We start from the raw sequence: 16,587 nt of genomic DNA, 5'->3' as shown, positions 1-16,587 counted from the left end.
GGAAAAATACCCAGGCCAGAGGGACACTCTGGCCCCACTGGGCAAGTCGGTGCCCCTCTCTGGGCCTCTTGCCCTGTTCCCCACCCAGGGCTGAGATGCGGGTGTGAAATGATCCTACGGGGTGGGCGACTTTAAAGCTTTGCGTGTCACGGGCCCTCCGGAGCCAGCCAGCACGCATGAGGGGTGGCAGTTTTAGCTCCGTTTGTCAGATGGGAAAACTGAGGCTAGGGGAGGGAAGCCATGCCCCCAAGGTCACCCAACCGGGAAAGGACTAGACTCTGGGTTCGTCTCAGTCCTGAGGGACGGACGGAGGTGCAGAGGAGAGAGCGGAGAGGAACAAGAAAGGCAGGGAGAAGGAACGACAGACAGACAGATGGACGCAGAGACACAGGGAGCCACAGAAACACTGTTACCAGTTGAACCGTGTCCTCCTAGAACATCTATGTTGATGCCCCCCCAGGCCCTCAGACACTTTTGGAGACGGGGTCCTTGGAGAGGGGACAAGAACGAGGTCCAACGTTAGGGTGGACCCTAACCAAGGACTGGTGTCCTCACAAAGAGGAAACCGGACACATAAACCCAGAGGCAGAGGGATCGTGCAGAGGGCCGTGAGGGCTCTGGGGTGTGGGGGACCAGGGCGGGGCTGGGGGGGCTGGTGGAGCTGGCTGCCTGGCTCCTCAGAGACCCCCATCTCTCCCCTCGTAGGCTATGCCTGGGCCTCTCTTGCCCCGGCAACAGAGGCCTCAGCCTGGGGGAGCCAGGCTCTGCTCCCCTGTTCACACACCCCTCGTTCCCCCTCATTCCCAGGCAGACTCCACTCGGAGCCAGAGTATTTTTAGCTGGGGTTCCTCGGAGAGGAGGCCTGGGGGCCTTGACACAGGCTTGTCTGGCCGGGCAGGGTCTGTGTGGCTGGGGACAGATGAGAAACCCCTCGACAGTTCGCACACACCCCCCCCTTTCTCAGCCAATGTCTGTTCTCAGAGAGGGTGACGGCCATTCCCAGGGGGAGGAGGAGGGGGGCGCGTGGCTGGGGAGACCGGAGGACACGTTTAATGATCAGCACAACACCCCCAGGGAGAAATTCTTCTTGTCCCCACAGCCCTCTTAAGCTCAAGCACACTCTATAGCTCCCCACTTAGGCAGCACCAAGCCCGGGCTCCCCTAAGGCCCCCACAATCTGGCTCTGTACACCCCCCCCTTGGGAAACATCTCACCCCCTACTGTTCCAGCAGGAAACCCCCATCCTTGTATGGTCTCCAGAACCTGCTGGATTCATTCCCACCTCCGCTCCTTTGCACCTGCATCCGCCTGAGATGTCCTGCTCCTTCTGACCCGCCCCTCGCACCTCCAGCCCTCCCCGGCATGTGCCATGTGCTCCAAGCCCCGCTGAAATCGCCTATGCTGCTCCCTCTACCTGGAATAGCCTTCCTCGGATCTGGCTCCCTCCTCAGAGGGGTCTTCCCTGCCCCCCCCCCCCCGCCCCCGTTCCCTCGCCACCCAACCGCCCTGTCCCGCTATCTCCCCGGCGCTTCCCTCTCTCTCCAGCCACGGTGCTCATTTACTCATTTATTTGCTGGCTGCCTATGCCCGTCTCCCCACCAGTCTGGGCCCCATGTGTCTTGCTCAGTTCTCTGAACACACGCCCTCAGTACGTGTCTGGAGAAATAATATCGGGCCATAAAAGCTGAGCGACTCCCAGCCTGCTCTGGAACCGTGGATGGTACGAATTTCATCAGCGGCTAAGACGTTCACTTCACCTGGAAACCCGCCGAACGCGTGTAGGAGAGAGAGTTGCACAGGGTTCCCGGGACAGGTCTTACGGTCACTGGGTAGGACACGTGCCAGTATTTTCTTTTCTTCTTTTCTTTTCTTTTTACCCTATCCTATCCTATCCTATCCCATTCCACTCCATCCCATCGCAAGAAAATTCTGGCTACAGCCTTTCGATTTCATAACCCACTACGGGGTTATGACAATACAGCCCCCAAGAGAAGGTTCTCAAATTCTTGCTGCAGAGGTGCCTGAACCCTCCTGGTCCTGCCCCTCCCTTCTCATAACAGAGCCACAAGGAACGCTCCAGTCCCACGACCCCTGGTGGCTGAGTCCCAAGAGGACTTCTTGACCTCCTCAGGGCTCCTCCCTGTTGGCACCGGGCCTGCCTGAGGCCGGGGCTGCACAGGGTGCCCCTCTGCCTGTCCCCATGGCTCACGCCCTCCCCCCAGAGGCATGACCCGAGCGGAGGGGGCAGGGAGGCAGGCGGCCGCTGCTGCAGTCTGCCTGAAGAATTAGGAGGCATTCTCGGCTCCTCTGGCCCCCGCACCGACCCTCTCCCTGGATGACCAGGGTCCTCACTGCCATTGCCGCACCACTGCGATGAGCAGGCGCTGTGTCCAGGTACACGGTGTCCCCACGCAGTGGAGATTCCGTTCGCATTTGCCAGATGGGGAGGCTGAGGCTCCGTGAAGGGCACGCCCCAGACCTCACAACTCGGAAGGGGCTGACAGGGGGTCTGAACGTGAGCAGTCACTTTCAAAGGGACAGAAGGCGGACAAGGCAGCCAGCTTTGGGGTCTCTTCCCTTCTCCAGGCCTCAGTTTCCCCTGGTGAAAAAGGAAGCCCGGATGTGGTGACCTCAAAGGTCGTGTCCAGATCCGACCTTGGCTGGTCTTGCCTGGGCCACCCCACAGGGATCTAAGCAGAGCTGGCACGTCTGGGGCACCACGACCCACACCCCAACCTGGTCTTCTGGTCTGGTCTTTACTCTTCCTTCTCATCCCCACTCTCTCAGGCTGATGGAGACGGGGCTCCGGGGGTCTGGAAGCTGACCCGCTGGGTCTGGGGGCCTGGGCTGCCTTCCCCGGAGGGTTTCCATATTTGGTATGATGGGGTTTCCTTTCCTCAGTGAAATCCTGCTGGGAAAGCCAGCAGATTCCTAAAAGGGTTGCTCTGGCTGAAACAAGAGCAGAGAGGCTGGCTCTGGTGCCCCTGACTTCTCCCACATCCGCCACCCCCCTGCCACCACCGCCCCGGGTCACCTGGGCCTCTCCTGAGCTGCGAAACACCACATTCGCCCAAAGTTAACGGTGCCATTTCAGGCGCGGCCTATGGGGAAGGTATTCTGAGCCAGTGGCTAGTGTGTGCTGGGGCCTCGGCGCGAGATGGGCCTAGTCTAGGGGAGGGGCTGAAACCCTCTAAAAACTCCAAGACAACACAACACAGACTCTGGAATCCTCCGGCTCTGAATTCCACGCCCCGCTCTCCAGCTGGGGGACCGTCAGAAGGGAGCAGACCGCTCCCAGCCTCAGCCTCCCCAGCTGCAACACGGGCCTGGTGGAGTCGTCTGGGGGTAACAGACGAGGCGAGGCAGACAGGTTAGCAAGTGATGCACAAGGAACGCACACCGCTATTGCCGCTGCAGCCCCAGGGCTCGTGAACTGGTGGGGGGGGGGGGGGTAGTTACGAGCCCTCCCTGCGAATCGGGGCTGATGGCGGTACCTACCTCGTACGCAGCGCCCCTGCGCGTGGACGTACACCAGCGGGAACGCGCTAAGGTGCTTTAATCACTGCCTGGCACCAAGCGAATTATTCACTAGACGCTAGAAATCGCTTACGACTGTTCTAAGGACTGTGACCGTGCGCTCCTAGCCCCGGAGGGCAGCCACCCTGCGCCCGGGGCCCGTCTTACCCGGGCGGGATGGAGGCGCGTGCGCTCACGCCGGTGGCGCGCTGGGGCCCGGGCCGGTTGAGGTTGTTCTGCCCCGGGGTGGGCGCGCCGCCGCCGCCGCCGCCGCCGCCGGGGGCGCTCGGGCTCCGCGGGGACGCCCCGGGGGGCTGCGCGGGCTCGGCGGGGCCGGCGGCGGGCGCGGCCCAGAGCGCGGCGCCCGCGAAGGTGGCGCTGGGGCGCACGGCGAGCGCGCCGGGCGGCCCTCCGGGAGGCGGCGGCGGCGGGGCCGCGGGAGGCGCCTTGCGGCGCTGCGAGGCCAGGATGGCGTTGGAGGCGGCGCGCGTGCTGTTGACCAGCAGGCACTGCTGGCACGAGCAGGGCTGGCCCGAGCTGGCGCCCACGGGCCACGACTGCGACTTGGGGATGGAGCCCACGGTGAGCGGGTAGGCCAGGTCCAGGCGGCGGCGCAGGCGGCGGCGCCGGCGCGTCTGGCGGTTCATCTGCGACATGCTGTTGAAGTAGATGAGGTAGCAGAAGCCGAGCGACGAGAGGTCGAGCCACGGGTGCTGCTTCTCGTAGGCGTTCTGGATGGTGATGCAGATGTCCATGTCGTAGGCCGTCCACGCGCCGCCGTCGTTCTCCCACTCCCACACGATGCCCTTGCCCGGCGCGGACGACGGGTCGTAGAAGTTGCGCCGCACCGGCCGCATGGTGCCTGCGCTCACAAGGGGGAGGGGCGGTCAGAGCGGGCCCCCCTCCCCCCACCCCCACCCCGGGGGGGGGGGCCGCACAGCGGGGGCCCGGGCCGGGCGGGCGCGACGGGACGGGACGGGCAGGCACCCCGCTGCCCCGGGACGGGACGGGAAGGGCCAGGGGGTGGGGGTGGGGTGGGGTGGGGACTGTTCGGGCCAGTGGGGGGCATGCCGGCCCCCCCCTCCCCCCCCCCCCCCGCCTCCGCGAGCTCACCCATCCCAGACTGCCTTCACCCATCCCCCTCATGGGTGCTTGAATGCCAGCGCTAATTCCTCTCCTCAATCATTCTTCCATTGGCTCCTTCATTCATTCATGCCTTAGTTCCTGCACTCCTATCCTCCTGGGCTCCTTCACTCGCTCCTTCTTTCCTTAGATCCTTCTCCCATGCCTGCAGCCATCCCGGATGCTCCTCATTGATATTTTTTTTTTTCCTCACTCGGTAATGTAATTCAAGCATTCAGTCATCCCCTCATTTACCGCCACCCTATTTAAAAACGTGCCACCCCTCCACATCCTTCCTTTTCTCTCTCTCCATCCCCGCTTGGCTTTCTCCATCTGGCATAAGTTATATTTTACCTATTTATCTTGTCTTCTGTCTCCTCTCGCTAGAATGTCACCAAGGCAGGGACTCGGTTTTACTCCCTGCTGTATCCTCAGCGCCTGCGCACAGTAGGTCCTCGGCAGATATCTGCCGGACGCATGAGCGCATTCACTGGTCCAGACACCGATCCGTTTGGGGGTCGGTTACTCCCCCTTGCATTCCTCCACGCCTTTTGCTAATTCCTGCATCTGTCCATCCCTTCGCCCACCGATCCTTTTGTTTTCCACTCATCTGTTTGTTCATTTGTGCCTTCCCTTAACGCGCATTGGCCCAGTGCACTTTTGCGGGCTCCACACTGAGTGCTCATTCAGAATGCACATACCCACGTGATAACCCCAGCCACGTGAGCATTGGTGCCCCCATTTTAAAAAGGAGGGCACTGAGGTTTTGCTCCCAGTCACTGCTTCATGTCTCCCAAAGCTCTAGGCGATCCCCGAGAGCCAGGCTCCACGGGACCCCGCGTGAAACAGAGAGAAGGCAAGGTCCGGGCTGCAGGACTTCTCAGAGGCTTTAGCTTGCTCTGCGCCTCGGGACTACAGTGGAGGGATCGTTTTGCTGGGTTCACCTGGCACACCTGTGGGAAGGCTGTGCGCTCCACTGCTCCTCAACTGTGGGCAGGTCCCTTCAGCCTCCCTACGTCCCGGGGGGGCCCCATCTCGAAAATGAAGGTGCCGCTAACCCATGACCCACCCGCCCCCTCACACAGAGCTGCAGGGAGGATTCGGCGAGAATAGCCACAGAGCCCAGGGTCTGGGTTGGGCTCCAGGGCCGGGAGGCAGACAGACTTCATTTCAAGGCCCAGCTGCCCAGCTTGCCAGCTCTGTGACTGTGGCCAGGTGACTCAACAGCCCTGGCTTCGGCTTTCTCATCTCCAAAATGGGCACCAGCAAAGCCCAGCTGATTCCTTGGCCCCTTCCTGAGGCGGTCCAACAGGCATCTCAAACTCAGCTCTGCTGGAGCGGGGCTCTGATCTCTCCCCGCCCTGCATCTGCTCCCCACGAAGTGCTCCCCCTGGCAGTTGCTGACAGCTCTGTGCTCCCGGCCGCCCCCAAACGCGGACTCATCCCTGACTTATCTCGCACCTCACATCCAGGAAAGCCAGTCACCTCCTCCGCCTTCAGACAAACCCCACACCCGGCCACTTCTCCTCCCTGCTTTGATTCTACCAGGTCCAGACCGTTGGGTCTCTCCTGCCTGACTGGTGCAGTAGACTCACGACTGGTCTCTGCTTCTCCCTTTGCCATCTGCAGTCTGTTCCCCACATGGCAGCCAGCGGGATCTTGTTCAGTGCAAATCGGATTACATCTCTCTCCTGCTCAAAATCCTCTCAGGGCTCCCCCCTCGCTTGGAGTAAAAGCCAAAGTCATCGCCATGACCCGCAAAGTCCCACGTTGTCTACAAAGCTCCTACCAAGCCCCGTGAGGCCACAACGTCCCGTCTTCCTCTCTGACGTATCACCTACCACCTCCCTCTCTCTCACTCCACTCCAGTTACCCTGGCCTCCTTGTCATTCCCCCAGCGCCCCAAGCACTATCCGGCCCCGGGGCTTTGTGTCTGCTGTTCCCTCCACCTGGAATCTGACTCAGTGCGTCCCAGATGTTCTCATAGTTTCCTTCCTTTCAGGTCTCTGCTCGGAAGTCACCTCTTCAGGAAGGCTTTCCCAGACCACCTTTCGAACACGTCTTGTTGCTTTCTTTTTCTTCCTAGTACTCGGCACTGCCTGATATGATAGGTTAATCTGCATACTTTCTTTTTTCCTTGTCTCTTCCCACTAGGCTGTCAGCCCAAGAGGTCAGGGATCTTAGTCGACTGCTTTGCTCACTGCTGTATCCCTGGCGAGCACTGAGCCTGGCAGGCAGTAGGCCCTCACAACATGGAGGGCATTTCCACCGTTAACGGGCACAATTCCAAGGTGCCTGGCCCGGGGATCTACAACCAGATGGGTGGGGATCCCCCGTGGACCTTCCTGAGGACCCCCACGTCCCCCTGCCTTGTTCAGACTTCTCTCTCCTGAGCTGTCCGAGGGATCCTCTATCAGAACCCAAGGGCTATGGACTACCCCTGCCCGGTCAGACCCTGAGAGCTGGGGAAATCAAGGCACAGAGTTGTAGGCATTGACGTGAGGGTGATGTCCCTGGACGCCTGTATTGGTCAAGCCAATCATAGGAAAACCTCCCTCCCGGGGCCTCTCGGGCTGCCTCATTCTGATGCCTGATTTATCTTCTTAATTGAGTGCGTGCATATTGATTTTTTTCCCCGGACAATGGTGTTCCTCTAGGACAGGCCTGAGAGGGGTTATAGGAAACCTTTCCGGATCCTGCTCCTGCTCTGCTCCTGATTGAGGGCTCACGACAGATGATCTTCGGGTCTGATGGGCCTGAGGCACCACCGTTAGCCTCCTGGGAGGGTTGAGGCACCGCGCTGTAGCCCCTGGGATGGTAAAGGAAAGGATGGGAACTTGCTTTATTTAACCACCCCTGTGCATCGTGACTTGAGCGGGGCAGGGTAGGGGCAGAGGTGGGAGGTGTAGAATTAAGTGGTTGAGAGAAACAACTCAGAAGTCTCACAGGCCTTTGCAGATCCTGGCTCCACACATAGCCTCAGTGTCCTCATCTGTGAAATGGGCGTATTAATACATGCGCCAAAGAATTACCGTAGGACAGAACAAGACAATGCCTGTCATAGGGGCTCAGCAGAGTGCTCGGCCACAGTAAGTGCTCGGTGAATGTTAACCGAGACGGCTGTTATTATTACATCACACATTACCCCCATGCCCCCTCTCCCGGCCCTTGTTCCCTCGGTGAACTCCTATTCATCCAACAAAACCCTCCATGCGTCTACCTCCTCCCGGAAGCGCTTTTGTGTTTCTGCCGCTGCGACTGGCACATGCAGCTGTACATTGCACACCTGTCCTTGTGCTGTCATTAATTCGTTTTTGTGCTTAATCTCCCTCGCCGGTTGATGACCCTCAGGAGGACAAGAACCAGGTCGGACCCACGCCTGTGTTCCCAGCGCCAGGCACAAAGCCCGGTGCAAAGGAGGCGTCTGCAACAGAAAGAGGCAACCTACTTGGCACGAGTCAGGGAAAGAGGAGGAGAGAGGCTGGTTTTAATGGAGGGGGAGCGGAGGCTTCAGGAGCCAAAGCGCACCCGGGGTCCCCGGGGAAGTGGGGGCGGGGGGGACAGGGTTCCAGAGGCCAGTGTTGGCCAGCTCTGCAACAAAGGACTCCGACGGGCCCTCCCAGCAGGTCAGGACCAGCTAGCCCAGGCGTCCCTCTCTCCAGGGCTCTATTTACAAGGTATCGATTTTCCTGCCTGTTTACTGGTAGTTATTAAAGGCTGCGTCCCTGGAGTCCTTTTCAAACGAGATTGGAACCTGGAGAGCGGGAGTAATTAGGGCAGCTGCTGTCCTCCCCGCCGGGCCCTGCACCCTGCGGCACCCGCTGCAGCCCGCCCGCCCACCCGTCCACCTCGGGCTCCGGCTGGCCGTGGACCAGGCCGAGGGGGGCCGGCTGGTTCCCCAGTGACCCGTCTGGGCCGCGATCTTCAGATTTCCAAGGGAGCCGGAGTGCTTCTCCTGCCCAGCGGCTTTGGCCTAGATTTTTGGCCAGAACCATGGGTCTAAGATGGGGCCTGAGGTTCTTCAGCCTGGGAAACCGGGGGCCTGGAGGCATAGCTGGGCCTTCTCGAGCAGACCGCTCCCCGCTTGGGTCTCCAGGGCACCCAGCTGTGCCGGCCACGAGGGTCTGTGCCCCCGTGGCAGTTTAGGAAACTGTGTCAAGCTTGGACCATTTCTAGGCCTGTTTCTGTGTGTCTGCTTTGGTTACCTGTCCCCCAAACTCCGCTTTGTTTCTTAAGAATGTTCGATTGAGGGGCGCCTGGGGGACTCAGTCGGTTGAGCGTCCGATTTCGGCTCAGGTCATGATCTCGCATCCGTGGGTTTGAGCCCGGCTTCGGGCTCTGGGCTGACGGCTCAGAGCCTGGAGCCTGCTTCGGATTCTGTGTCTCCCTCTCTCTCTGCCCCTCCCCTGCTCACGCTCTATCTGTCTCTCTCTCTCTCAAAAAAAAAAAAAAAAAAATGAATAAACATTAAAAAAAGAAATTAAAAAAAGAATGTCTGGTTGAAAAATTGCAGTCTTGTTCCAGCTGAACTGAGGGGAAAGGGGCCTTGGCCAAGTGTCAGCTGGAGGATTGTGGGAGCTAAACGCACTGAGACCGGGCGTGGGGGCGGCCACGGCCACTGCGGCCCATAAGCAGCTCATGCCTGGGACAGAGGCCACGAAAGAGATGGAAACACAGAGCAGAGCGAGAGACAAGGGGGAAAGAGACACAGAGAGACAGAGAGAGAGAGAGACACATGCCCAGAGAGACTGCCGTAGGGAGACCAAGATCGAAACGGGAAATGCTGAGGCGGCGAGAAGCCGGGGGTGGGGGTGGGGGCAGAGAGGGAGGCCGAGGGTGAGAGGCGTAAAGAAACAAAACTCCAAACCTAGACACTGAGACAGTCAGGGAGAGTCAGGGGAGACAAGAGACAGGGGAGAGCAGGGAGCGGAGAGGATGGGGGCAGACGGTAGCTACAGCCAGAACGACAGAGCTAGCATTTATTGAGCACCCACTGTATGCCGGATGCTGTGCCCAGCACTTTCCTTCACTAACTCATTTTATCCCTCCTTCCAGGGAAGGACCAGAATTATTCCTGTTTTACAGATGAGGCAACGGAGGCCCAGAGCAGTGAAACCTCTGGAGGGCCGGGACTGATGTTCCATTCGTGAAGTAACAGAATGGCCAGGTTGCACCGGTTCTCAGGGGTTCAACTCAGCCCCGGCCTAGGATACCTCCCGCGATGGGGAACTCACTACCTTACCTCAGCTTCACTCACTGTCTTTAGCTGTGCGAGGTTTCTGCCCCAAGAACGTGGTACTGATCTGACCCCGTTCTTGGAGGTGGGCCGTGTGGGCATCTCAGCACCCAGCGTTTGGCATTAAGAAGCAGCTGACTCTGTGGAGAGAAGGGAGGGCCCCATGCCCTCCTGCCTGCCTCTCAGACTCCAGAGGGTTCCTCCCTGGACTGGGCCAGCCCTAAGGCCCAGCAGGGAACCCCTCCCTGGGGCGGGGGCCGGGGGGGGGGTGGAGTGGAGGTGGCTTCCCGGAGGGAAGTGATCTCAGGGTGGGGGCACCCAGACCCCCACGGGAAGGAGGGCTCGGTGGGAGAGGGAGGTAGCCACGGGACTTCCTGTCCGGCAGAGGGAGTCCTGCCCCAGGCTGAGGCCTGAGATCAGGGGTTGGGCAGCGGGTTGAGCCTGAGTTGAGCACCCACTGGCTGCCAGGCCCCAGTGAGGGACTTTACTGACCCCCCCACCAACCCCAGAAGTAATCCTAACACCCCTAGGACCCAGTCAGAGAACACAGTCGCATGGGGCAGGTTCACGTCAACTTGGGTAATCCTCATGACGGCCCCATGGGGTAGGGATTTTATTACCCCGCATTAGGGGTGAGGAAGCAGAGGCACCCAGTGGTTTAGGAACATGCCCGATATTCCATGCAAGCGAGTGGTCTAGCCAGACCCGCACCCTGACTCCCATCGCTGCCGCCTTTACTGCCCTGCTCCCACCAGCCCATTTTCCAGAGGAGGAGACTGACGCACGGAGGCTGGGCAAGGCACGGGGAGGAGGCTCCAGCCTGCCGTTTGACCTTCCAGGATAGAGGTCCTCTCCCTGGGCCCTCCCCGACGGTCCCCACGGCTGGCCAACTCCCTCTGACAGGGAGCAGCAAGAACAGCAGCTACAGGCGGCCCGATTTATCCAGCTCCTGTGCTGGCGGTTTCCGTGCACACCCCGTCTCCACGGCAGCCCTAGGGCTTTCAAGCGCTCCGATTAGCCCCCCCTTGGAAGATGGGGAGACTCAGGCTCCCTGGGAAGACGAGGGGGCGTGGCTAGGGCACAGGCCTGGCTGGGATTTGAACCCCCGGCAGGCAGGGGCCCAGGGCGCCCCGCCCCTCCCCTCCCACGCTGTGATCGATAATCCCGCCGTGTTCTGTTTCCCTTCAAACTCTCCCAGGGGACTCGTCAGGCTCAGCCGTGGCCCATTAGCGGTTTCGGCACGTTTGAAGCTGGCCCAGGCTCCCCAGGGTGGGCCGGCAGCCAGGCCAGGGCAATGGAGAGGAGAGGGGAGGGGTGAGGAAGGCCGAGGGGCCGCGTGGCACTCAGGCTACCGCCTGCGAATCGATTTCGAAAGGCCCTCGTCCCAGAGGCTGCTGGCAGCTGGATGTGTCCACGTTATGGGCCGCGTGCGGGGCCTCTCGGTCACCCGGCTTCTAGCACACTGGTGTTCAGACCCGATACAGCAACAAGAGCTGCATGCGGGGAAACGAGGGGACAGGGAACGGAAGGAGCAGTCCCCATCTCCCGGACCGCTGTGTGGCCCCGGGGGACTGACCGGACTGCTCTGAGGCTCTCCTTCCTCGTCTCCTTCCTAACCTGGTAGAGGTTACTACGGCAGTAACCTCTGCCCCGTGTCCCAGCTTGCGCCCTCTGCACCCTGCAACGCATTCTCACGTGGCAGCCAGAGCCAAACTCAAGTCTGACCGCATCACTCTTCTGCTCAGGACCCATCAATAGCTCCCTAGTGCCCTTAGGAATCAGTCTAAGCTCTTCAGCTCATCTCTGACCCATCACAAGCGGTCTGTGCCGTCTCACGCTCTCGCCACACCCAACTTCTAGTTCTTTTCTGAACATGTTGTGCGTGGCTGTGCCTCCGAGTATTTGCACGTGCCATTTCCTCTGTCTGGAATGTCCTTCGATTCCCCCAGCCCATTTTCCCCCCTGCCAGTTCAGCGCAAGCACTGTCCTCCTGGGATCTTCCCTGCCATACTGAGGGAGAATCACACCCTTCTTGGGGCTCCCACGGCACCTTGCAACTGCAGTACCCCCATTAAAGCACGTAGCTCGCTGAAATATTGAGACTGCGTTCCCTCCAGCCTGGGCACCTCTCAGAAGCTGGGCTGGCTTTCAGCCACCTTAGCATCCCCTGATAGCCGGGAACACATGCATAGGCCCTTGGAAAATGCTAGCTGAGGGAAGGAAGGGAGGACCGAATAAATACACACGAGTGAACCTAACTGAATGCTAGAAACGACTAGCCTGAAGATTGCAAGTTAGTGGTGGATGTGTTTGTTGTGGTCGGCATGCTATTTACATTGAAAAAAAAAAAGAAAAAAAGAAAGACAAAAATGACCCGCCTTTGAAAACTGGGGTAGACTCACTCAAGTCTGGGTTTCAAACATCCCAAAATATCCAAAGATGTGGCCAGAGGGACTGGCCTCCTTGGCAACCGTTAGCAGAAACTGAGTCACGGTCACCGCATTCATGCTTTGTAGTATTTATTGAACACCTACTGTGTACCAAGCACTAGAGAACAGCGGTTGGAAACCTTTACCTTCCCAGCCACTGCACACACTTTTACTAGCTGCCTGGACTCTGTAAGCATCGGAATTTTCAGCCACTGTCAAGAAGGGGGAACTGGGTCCCAGAGAGAGACAGGGACTTGGCCCATATCACCTAGAAATCAGAGCCCAGACCCTTCTCTTACTTCCACGGTACCGGGTGACTCACGCGTTGGCATGAATGAACCTTCATTCCCTAGAACAGAGGCGCCTAGGAGGGCCCCATAATGGTGTGGTTCCAGGTAAGCCGTATGCTTCCTCTGGCGTGTCCTGCTTGCAGCTGGAGGGAGAGGGGACAAAGGCCTGTCACCGGGAGAAGAGGTGGCCGTGCTGCAGCTGCTGGCAGGACTGTCCTGGCCGCCAGCGCTGCCTCCTTTGATTGCCTTGTCCTTTGTTCTGCATTTCAGGGCACTCAGCTCCGGGGCCGGGTGCCAGACTCCCTCCCATACCCCGTCATCGGCCTGCTATTACTGCCTGGGCAGGTGGAGGTGGCAGCCTGGAGCCACTCCAGAGCCCAGAGAGGGAGAGGAGCTTGGCCAGGGGAGCAGAGCACGCACACAGCCACAAAGGATCCAGAGGAGACTGAGCCCCCAGCCTGGTAGCTCCTGGGGCCCCAAGGTCAGGAACAGCCCCACATCCTGGGACCTCCGTGGTGCCTGGCCTCCTGCGTCACACCAGACAGAGAAGGGCCTTGAGGAAGAGGGTTTGTCTGTCCTGTTTACTGCTGCATCCTTAGGGCCTAGGACAGTGCCTGGCACATAGTAGGTGCTCATGACATTCCTACTGCATGAATGAAGGAATTAATACTGACCGCAATCCCATGTGATAGGTACTGGTGTCGGGGCCCACATTCCAGAGGAGAAAGGGAGGCTCAGGGAGAAAGTGCAGCTTACCCAAAGTCACAAGCCTGCACCCCACCCCCGCTCCCAATATCAGAGAGCTGCTGGGAAGGGAACCTGGAGCCCGGGCCTCACCCGCAAGGCTCCCTGAGGTAGCCAGTTCCAGGTTTGGGGCCCACGTCCTCAGCCGGCATCAGCCAGGGGCAGCCAGGGGCTGGTGGGGGTATCTGTGTCAATCAGGAGGCCGTGTGGGGCTGGAGGCTGTCCTGGGAGGGGCTACTTGGGGTGTGATGCGGGAGTAGTGGGAGGGGAGGCCCTGGGAGACACAGATGTTGGGGGAGGGGAGGCTGGGAGGGCCCTGGGCACGCTCCACGCCCTGAGAACTCCACCCTGGGGAGGGGAACTAGGGACCCCACCGTCCACGGCCTGAGTGGGCACCGCTGCTGTGACCAGTCCTACCCCATCACCTCCCCACCCTGACCTTTCCTTATTACCTTCCAATCGCGTGTTCTATCACCTCCCCACTAGAACTCCCATGCCTCCCCCCTCACTGCTTATCAGCTTCTTCCCACCCTCCATCACGGCCACGGGGCCCCTGTCATCCCCACCCCCTCCCCTCCCCAGGACCCAGGACGGCCACCGTTACCCTCCCTGAGGGCTTTATCAAAGCCCCGCCCCACCTTACTGGTAATAGAACAGCGCCAATCGGTCTCATCCCCTCCCCCGCCGCCACAGCGCTCATCACCTCCCTCACCTCTGGGTTAGACTCCACAGCTCCCTTGGAAAGAGGAGGCTGGGGGGTTGGGAGAAAGCAGGGAAGGATGGAGAGGGGTGAAGGAGGAGCAGGGGACAGGAGAAGAGAGAGAAGGGGGCTGGCTGTGAGCGGGATCCGACCCAGGATCCCGGGGACAACCCCCCACAGGCCTGGGCAAGGCGCTGGTGGCGCTGTCCAAGGTGCTACGGCCGCCCGGCCTCGCATGGGGTGGGCGCTGCAGGCCTGGATCTGAATGTCCCTCCGTCTCTTCCGAGCTCTGGCAGGAGGCTCCCCACCCTCTGAGCCTCAGCTTTGCTGTGTGTAAAATGGGGTGATGCCCCCTGGCTGGGTGGAGGGAGCCCGATGGACTGCAAGGATATGCTTGCATCAGCCACCCTCCCCGCCCCAGCCCCAGCAGGCTTCAGCTCTGGCCTCCAAGGGCCCATGATTAACGAGGCTGGTCCTTCAGCATGGCTCTGGGTCCCCTGGGGCCCGCCCGCTAAAGGGCAGCAGCTGGCAGCCTGGCGATGCCCAGTGGGACCCAAGAGGCCTCCTTTACCCCTCCCCTCTTCCAGCACAGCCTCCCTCCTCCCCCCAGGCCTGAGGCTTCCTCCAGGACCTTCCTGATGCAGCTCCCTCCACCTGGAAGTGCTCCTCAAACAATACAGACTCTTGGAGGACTCCTCCTCAAGGAAGTCCTCGCTCTCAGAGCCCCCAGGCACACGCTGCCCGCGTCACTGGCCCAAGGCAACCCGTACCTCTCCTATGAAGCATGTAACCCTCTGTCCTACTTGAGTGATAACTACGTCCAAAGTAATATTCTTCCTGCTCTTACCTATATTATCTCATTTAATCCTCACGCCAGCCCTCTCAGGTAGGCACTATTGTTACTCCCCCCCCTTACAGAGGAGGGAACTGAGGCTCCCAGAGGTTAAGAGGTTTGCCCAGGGTCACCAAGCTAGCAAGGGGCCAGCCTGCAGTTCAGCTCTACATATCCGAGTCAGAGGGTTCGACCACTATTCCCATGCTATGTGTCTGCCTCCGCCTTCGCAAAGCTCTGAAACCACTCTGGCAAGGGTCCTGTCTCTCTCTCTCTCTCTCTCTCTGCCCCTCTCCTGCTCACTCACGTGCACGTGTGTGCATGCTCTCTCTCGAAATAAAGAAATAAACTTAAAAAGAAAAAAAAGAATCAGCAGCTCCTGAAGCCAGGTGTGAATGTGGGCAGTGTGACAGGTGGTAATGACAGACACCCATGAACAGATTAGTTGGACCTGCTGCTGCCATGGGATGGGCCCCCCCCCCCCGTCCCGCCCAAACATACATCATCCTTCTGGCCTCTGCTCTCAGGCCCAGCCACAGGAGCCCCCCCCCCCACACACATATTGGCTGGGAGAGGGTCCCCAGGGGTCCTGTGACTAGGGAGCTGGTGCTGGAGGCCTCTGGGGTTCCATAGGCCGTTCCCGACAACAAGCCCCAGCAGAGCTCTGGAGGGAGAAGGGGGAGGGGACTCTGTCAGCCCAGCACCGAAGGTCACCTTGTTCTCCATCCCTGAGACCCATCCGAGAGGCCTGGGTTCCACGCTGGGGCTGGCTGGCTGTGTGACCTCGGGCCCGCCTTCTCTGGGCCTCAGTCTCTCCATTGACAATAGCCTGCCTAAGAGCCTGATTTCTGGCGGTGCTTGCCCTGGTGATGGCAGCTTCCCTCTCTGGGCAGCCCCACTGGTTTCCCACAGCCTAAGAATGTCCTCAGATAGGACATCCACATGAGGGCAGTGACCAGGGCTGAGTGGAGCCCAAGCTACCCAGAGAAGGAATGATGTGGGCTTGGTACCAATCAGCCAGAAAGCTGGCCTGTCCCTCTATCCCCTGCCATGGAGGTCCAGGGAGGAATCTGGAAGTTAGCTGGGAAGTGGCTAAGTCATATCTCTGTCCAGCTGTGGGGACTGGGTGGAAACTCTGGGGTCGGGGTGAGCTGTCACCCCGACAGCAGGATGGGGGCCAACGAACCTTCAGGGAAGCTGTGGCCTTGCCAGGGGGGCAGCAAGCGGTTCCCGAATTATCTCCCGGCTGCTGGCGGGAGCCGACCCCGGATGGCTCCCGGGTCCAGCTCTGCCACCGGATGCTGCAACCACCTGGGCGAGCCCACTGACCTTGGCTTCGCATTTGTGAATGCCTGGTTTGCCTGTGGCAGGGGGCAGCTCAACACAGAGGAAGATGAGGAAAGCTGGGGGACACAGCACGCGATACAGCAAGAAGGTCAACATATTGCAGAGCACACGCCTATGAAGAGGGCGCCCGCCTTGTGCTTTGCCTGACTCTGGCTCTCCCTTCCAGCCTTGTGTCTGGGACGCCACGGTGAGCGCTCGAACATCACGTGGCCCAGGGTCACAGCATTCCCCCCCACACGTGGGCTTGGACCTGCAGGGCTTCAAAGGGAACCTCACCTCCCGCGGGGAGTGATGAAAACAGCCCGGCAGGAAAGAGGTGAGGGGGCACCAGCTGAACAAACAGCAGCCCCCACGGGACCGGGCCTGGCCTC

At 60.1% G+C, this 16,587-nt stretch overlaps 1 protein-coding gene across 2 annotated transcripts in view; it reads right to left on the bottom strand.

The window, feature by feature from the left end:
* The window catches only part of DTX1 (deltex E3 ubiquitin ligase 1), a 34,621-nt gene that overhangs the window by 12,669 nt on the left and 5,365 nt on the right, over positions 1-16,587 (bottom strand). Inside the window, exons 1-2 of one of the 2 annotated variants that reach the window (XM_053205867.1) lie at positions 4,993-5,211; positions 3,685-4,378 (exon numbers count right to left, since the gene is read on the bottom strand). In XM_053205867.1, the coding sequence (XP_053061842.1) occupies positions 3,685-4,373 (689 nt within the window). In that variant the 5' untranslated portion in view covers positions 4,374-4,378; positions 4,993-5,211. Of the gene's footprint in view, positions 1-3,684; positions 4,379-4,992; positions 5,212-16,587 lie in introns of those variants that run through there. The other variant, XM_053205865.1, reaches the window with a different exon arrangement.

Source organism: Acinonyx jubatus, chromosome D3 (assembly GCF_027475565.1).
Source record: "Acinonyx jubatus isolate Ajub_Pintada_27869175 chromosome D3, VMU_Ajub_asm_v1.0, whole genome shotgun sequence".
Classification (NCBI taxonomy): domain Eukaryota; kingdom Metazoa; phylum Chordata; class Mammalia; order Carnivora; family Felidae; genus Acinonyx; species Acinonyx jubatus.
This window is presented reverse-complemented; position numbering and strand designations above follow the sequence as displayed.